Source organism: Opisthorchis viverrini (assembly GCF_000715545.1).
Source record: "Opisthorchis viverrini unplaced genomic scaffold opera_v5_133, whole genome shotgun sequence".
Taxonomy (NCBI): domain Eukaryota; kingdom Metazoa; phylum Platyhelminthes; class Trematoda; order Opisthorchiida; family Opisthorchiidae; genus Opisthorchis; species Opisthorchis viverrini.
In genome coordinates, this window is record NW_008751791.1 from 10044 (window position 1) to 16653 (window position 6610).

General features: G+C 41.7%; 1 protein-coding gene across 1 annotated transcript in view; it reads right to left on the minus strand.

Annotated features, from left to right (window-relative positions):
• Nucleotides 1-6334: 6334 nt before the first annotated feature.
• The window catches only part of T265_06476 (hypothetical protein), a gene marked incomplete at both ends in the record, with an annotated part of 7638 nt that continues 7362 nt past the window's right edge, over nt 6335-6610 (minus strand). Inside the window, one exon of the mRNA XM_009171750.1 lies at nt 6335-6537. Within this exon, the coding sequence (XP_009170014.1) occupies nt 6335-6537 (203 nt within the window). The remainder of the gene's footprint in view (nt 6538-6610) is intronic.

The following is a 6610-nucleotide window of genomic DNA, read 5'->3' on the forward strand; positions in this document are numbered from 1 at the left end:
CTGCGTAAATCCCGTACGATTCACGGAACAGTTCTGTTCACTTTTTCACCTCACAAAAACCGTGCCCTGAAGTGCTGTGGTTAGGGCTGATAGAGTTTTGTTCATCGAGGATGAAAACAACAAGTGTCACGTGTTAGAGCCGACAGTCCAATCAGTTCACTGATGTCAAACAGTTCTGTCCGGTGTTGCAGACTGAATAAAGGCGGTATCTTTGCTGAAAAATGGCCATTGGCTGTGTGATACAACCCTGTACGTCGGGGGCAATTACCACTGTTTTGTTTTCTCCGGTTCTCCTCATCCGAAAAGATGGAATCTACCATTTTGACTGAGCTAAGTGGTGTGGGCTTTCATGCTTCACTGCCAAGGCTTGAACTAATGACTTCTCAGGCTCCTCCATCGGAAATAACCCTGGTAGAAGGAAAACGGTACTCTGGCGTACGAAGTATGTGGCCTAAGCAGCAACCATCTGACGTACCTTAGCATTACTGATACGATGTTCCAGCGAGACCCACCCAATGATTTGGCATGATTTGAAGATGCCTAATATCAAGCGCAAACAGACTTCGAAGGCTTTCCATGCATCGTTTCCAGGTCACTAGTCCACAGAGCAGAACAAATCGATTCGCGGCGTTATACACTCTGATTTCACGTCGGCGCCACAAAGGTCCGCTATCCTGGACTTCTCAGATTCGGAAGTGACCTCACCAATCTTTCGTCAGTCCGTCGGTAGTCACCCAGCTTCCCAGGTACAGGCTTCATCGCTAGGTACTACCAAAGTTTCTGAAATCACTGGAGTAAAAACAAGTTTGAGATCGCGATATTGGATTGTGGTTGCTCGTCAAAAAGAGTGACGTATTTTAAACAATTCTCTTTAAGTGTAGATATGTTTGATATAACCTTGAATGTGCCGAAACCCAAATTGAGTCCAGCAAATCTGACTCTCTGGATAACGGGTCGAATGGTTGCTCGTCGAAAAGAGTGACGTAGTTAAAACAATTCTCTTTAAGTGTAGATATGTCTGATATAACCTTAACTGTGCCGAAACCCAACTTGAGTCCGGCAAATCTGACTCTCTGGATAACGGGTCGACCTGTATAGGACGATGCGAGAGAACACTTTGGGAAAAATAGTCCCCGGGCAGATGCTCCAGTAGCTTTTGCGCAATGTTATTGCACCCTTCTTGAATCGCCGTAGAAGCGCGCAATCCTGCTGGAATTTTTTCTCATTCAAAACAACCTGGATTAGGGTAGTTTGTTCATCCACGACTTGCCAGCAATTTTCTTTGAATATTGTGTCGCTGAACTGAAGAAATTGGGTTGCGCGCCAGAATTTGGTCATCGATGGAGGCCGAATTTCCGCTTTCCTCTAGTGCTCACCTAGCCCTTAGAGGAGTTGGATGAGCCCAGGTGAACTTTTCTTCAAAGTATTAAGTACATCATCCGAAAAGTCTTTTCAGTGAATGGGCTGAATTCCCCCATTTTGGTGGTTGTTCCACCAACATTCACTTTACTCGGACCAGTTGATTGAATTATCGCTCTCATTCACAAAATCCCTCCACGCTTCCCTGGTTCTTGTAATCCACCAAAGCCTTTTGTCAAGCATCACACTATTATTCAGCGTTTTAGGAATTCGTGCGTGAAGTGGCCGTCGTTTATTGCTAGGTAGTTTTCCTGGCTTCAATCATTGCTGCAGGTTATGACGAAATCCAGTGTTGATTGAAATGTACAAGGGATCTGGGGAAGACTTTTTAAATATGCCATTGCAAAAATGGAGTACTACGCACTAACTGCGTAGTTTTTGCGTAGTTTCTCGAACTGAGGATTATATTCGATGCTGCCAATTAATTCTGAAGGAAGCTTACTGAAGGTTATTCCGTCTATTTAGCGTACTGTACTTCGAAGTCTTAGGGTTAGCTGGATTAGCTGCCAGTGGTATTGCTCAACATATCACAGTAAATGAATGCGCTGCGCTAACAAACTTATCCATTATAAGTTAAACTTGGGACAGCGGTGCTAGTCCCATAAAGCCAGAACAAACTGATAAGTTCTGAACCACTATTATCAGACACCAGCAGATCCAGCCATTTGAAAGGCACCCTAAAGTCGGTCTACGATCAACTGCCGCAGCCAACTACCACTTGATGTAATACAAGGACAGCATGCACGGATATTTGACGAAGTTGGGTGTCTTCACAGCTTCACAAGTTCCACGATCCCAGAATGAGACTGTTGTCACAGTCGTTTTGTGAACATTGCTCTGCAACCTCAGCACCGTTTGTGTTTGTAGCCAAAAGTGCCACAGGCTGATACCTATTTCTCGTACCCAAGATAATTTAGATAAAAGAATGCAGTCCTGTTTCTCTCTTCAGTGCCCCAACTTATTTGACACTTCATTACAAACAGCATTTCGTTTGCTGCTGTGATGGAACACAGGCTATTTATTGCAATAGATCTGAAGTACAACCAACATTGCCTCCGTTTGTCAATGCCCGAATCTGGTTAATAACCCAAAATCTGTACCGTAGGCAACAAAACAAAGCACAAAAATGGGAGAAGAAACAAGGACCGACTGTTGTGTTGCTCATTTACGTCCGGACGACCCACTTATGTTTAGGCAGTATCATTCAATTGGCACAATTCATTGCCAAAAAGATCTAAAAATAACCTTGAAGCTGCCCCATTTTCGCCAAAAGATGGCCACAGTACCCAATCCTTTTCAACATTTTAAGGTGTTGCCTACGTTTTATACATATGTGACTCTAAAAATGTGCAAAATTGTATCCTTTTAGTGAAAATCATCATAAAAACTATTCTTTTTGTAAGAATTACTACTTAATATATTTCCTTCTAGACGGAAGCAATAAAAACCTTCTGATATAACTGAGTTCGATGGATCCGCCTATCGAAATAAGAAGCAATGTTTTTAAAGCAGTTTGCAGACTCTTTCATCTAAAGCATCAGTATCGTAAACTTCTAAAAAGCGAAAAAGTTGGGAAACTTTAAGTCAATGTTAGGAGGATCAAGAGCTTCTTACATCTATTTTTTACTAAAAATCACCAGTAGTGCTTATTGTGTGAGTTTTTAGAATGAGCTGAAAACATCTCTTTTCACCCAGACAGACATAGGTACCTTCCCTTAACACTTTCCCTTTCGTACACTCGCCGGATGCAGATCATAGAGTGTGTTGTAGAGGGACAAATACCCTAATATACCGGATTAGCCCAAGATTATGGAAATCATTATACTGCGTATGATGGAAGCCGTGGAAATCCACATCTGTAAGCTGATGTTATGAATTCACAAAAAAATCTGCGCAGCTTCTGCAACTAATCGGGCCTAATGAGCCTGTAAAATCCGCACAAACCTTACTACTTAACTGCATTTTGTCCGCAAATTCTACATGCTAAATAGAAAAAATGCGCTTCAGGAAGAAATCTAAAGAGGACCCACAAAATCTCGTCACTTGTGAGAAAACCTAATCACATCCATCTGATGCTTGGAAACTACAACGCTTACGAATTTCAGACCAATTCCATGACCAGTGACCTGAAAGAAATAGTCGCCCGGTCCCTGTGTAATCAAAAAGAGCGGTCTCAAAGTGAGCTTCTTTGACTTAGTGCACCAGTCGCAGTCTCCAACAAGCAGTCTAGCTTATCCATACCCGCGTTTGGGATCCACTGTAAGGTTTTCGATATTTTAAAGCTCCATTTACCGAAGCTATCCTATCGAATCCATAAGTTCCCACGAAATTCATTCACTGGGAAATTTACTGAGATTTCTGATCAATTATGGTGAAGTGGAAGAGTTTACACCTGAGTTATTAACCAATTCATGATCTCCTTCCATGCTTGATCAGTTTGTGGAAGAAGTCGGTCTGCTGAGCTCTTATGGAGCATGTAATTATTCCTCCAGGATGACTAGAAGAACAGTTGGTCAAAGCATACATCGATTTACTTATTTTTGTCGTCCGTCAATCGCACCACCCAGACACGAAATTTCGGGTGGCTCTGGCGCATGCCTGTGGAGCGGTAGTAACAAGCCCTCCTCTTATGTTAGACGTCTGTAGCCGAAACGCCCCGCATGGCCAGCAGGTGTATTGCTGGGATGGCAAAACCAGTGTCTAGCGTTTCCTTCTTTAGTATAGACTCACCAGAATAACTGCATTAAAACAGAAGAATAACTAGTAACAGGGGAACGTTTTCAATATAAATTGTGCATATTTCTCAACTAATTATCACTGTCGGCATAGGTTGAAAAATAGACTGCCCAATCAGTGGTAGGCTATTCGTTGAGAACTATATTGTTCCATGCTTGACTGTGTTACTATGCGAATACGTGATGTAATAGAATCCTAGAAGCTTACACTGGTTGGTCCGGAATTCTTCTACCAAATGAAGGATTCAAGTCAAAAAATCACTTCAACAAATTCTACTATTAAGCTGTTTTTTGGAGGTGCAACTGGTGGTTAAACTCCAAGTAAATGAAACAACATCGAAAAAACATTGACAGGTTCTGGTCTACAGAGACCCTGTCATTTTGTACTCATGATATCCATTCGGATGTTAGAAACTCGCCTGATATCTTTGAAATGTCCGCACGGTTTTCAACACAAAATGGAAAACCAACATTGGATTCTCAGAACATTCTTAAGTATCGGTTATGTCTTCTAAACTTCCTTTCAACTGCAGTCTTGTTCAATCCGATATGAAGATGGAAAACCTGCATTTGTCTTTCCACAACCACTGACGCATGATGGTAATGGGGTGATGTTCATTTTTAACCGTCCGGATTGCGATGCGCTGGTATATACCCGAAGAGCTTCCGCACGTTTTTCAGCCTCACAAAGGGTATAAGCTTCATTTAATTTGAAGTGATTCAAGTACAGTGGTGTCAGTCAAACCATTCTTTACTTAAAATGCATCATGCTTTTACTGACAGTAATCTAACATCTAGGATACGCCCTAAACAAATTTAGAAAGCCGAACCACTAAGATTGGTCTCAAGGTAGACCTATTCAAGAAAAAGACCACTTAACATCAAATTAGCTTTTACTGAATCTAACATCTAGGATACGCCCTAAACAAATTTAGAAAGCCGAACCACTAAGATTGGTCTCAAGGTAGACCTATTCAAGTCAAGAACCACTTAACATCAAATTAATTGTCAAATAAATACTCTTTAGGGTTAAACCCAGAATTTTTCCAAAGGCTGTCAACTGATCCACAGCAGGTAATTTTACTTATCCTCAGTAGTAATGCAGCCTCGACAGTCAGGAATCTCGGGTAGAATTGTCGTGCATTAAAGCTTAATAAGTACTTTAACGATGTCGACAAAATGTAAAAAACGTACTTCGCTACCATCAGTGACACGAGGTTTTGAAAAAGGTAACTCCAGATAGCTTGAGGGCCCGGAAATTTCTTGTCACTTTAAACATGTACTGAGAATTCACTCTCTTATTTCAGGAAAAAGGTGAAATTTTCCCAGTAGATGGAATTCACCTATTCATTTCTGCTAGGAAGGTGGAAAACTGGTTGTCAACCAACAAAGGAAGTTTAGTGCAGAGAAATGGTCATCATAGAACAGTTTGCTACCAGTGCGTTTTATTTCAGGTGAAAAATTGTGAGTCCAGACCACCTGATAAATTCGACCAAGGAACGTTCGCTAGATGTGAACATTCAAAAATGATCTTCTATGCCAAACTGTACTATAAAATTCGCGGAGTAATTCCCATAGGAAGACGGTATTGTAGGTTTGGATTCCAAGAAATAACCAAAACCATGTAATCAGCTTAGTCGATGGCCTGCATTATGACTGAAATTGAATTTAAGATCGGTTGGAGTGGCTCATTCTAAGGGCTCAGCTAGCACAAGTCGGTTCCCAGAATTCATATTTTTGTCTGATTGGTTCCATATTGTTTGCATGTCACCTCAACTTTTCTTGCGAAGCATGAGAATGATACTTAATAAATTCCCATCACGCAAATTTCGCCTTCACAACATATTATCATTTATTTTTGAAGAGCATGGTCACAAACATAAAAAGTGAATGCAAGCGATGAATGCAAAAGAGTAACAGGAGAATATGGGAGAAAAGAGAGAAACGTCTCATTCGAAATCATGCCAAGGACAGTGCCAGTCTGATGAGGTGAATCCCAAAGTATGTAAAGATTTTGGTATGGGAACAGGCGTCTAAAGACTAACAACCGAACAAAGGACAAGCAATGGTGAATGCTCTTCAAGGCGCAGTATGCGCTAGCACAGTCAAGACTCGCACATCAGGCACAAAGTGACCGTCATACTGGGTCTGGGGTGAGATTAAATGGCAAAAATGTACCTTCAACGCCATGTGCCACGCATAAAAGTGTCATAAGTACGCAGGGAGCCCACAATGGCAAGCAAACACAAGTCACTGACTGCGACCTTAGGAAGTCCCAGTCCAATAACAGCCTTAGCGGATTGAGGAAAGCAGATCCCTCGATAAGAGATGATCATCGGTTGGTGAACCAAAAAGTCGATATCACAACCGATGGCATGTAGGGCTGAGATTATGGCGAGGGAATATTCATCAGCACCATACTTCTGCTTCTTCTCATTCCACACAGTCACTCCACG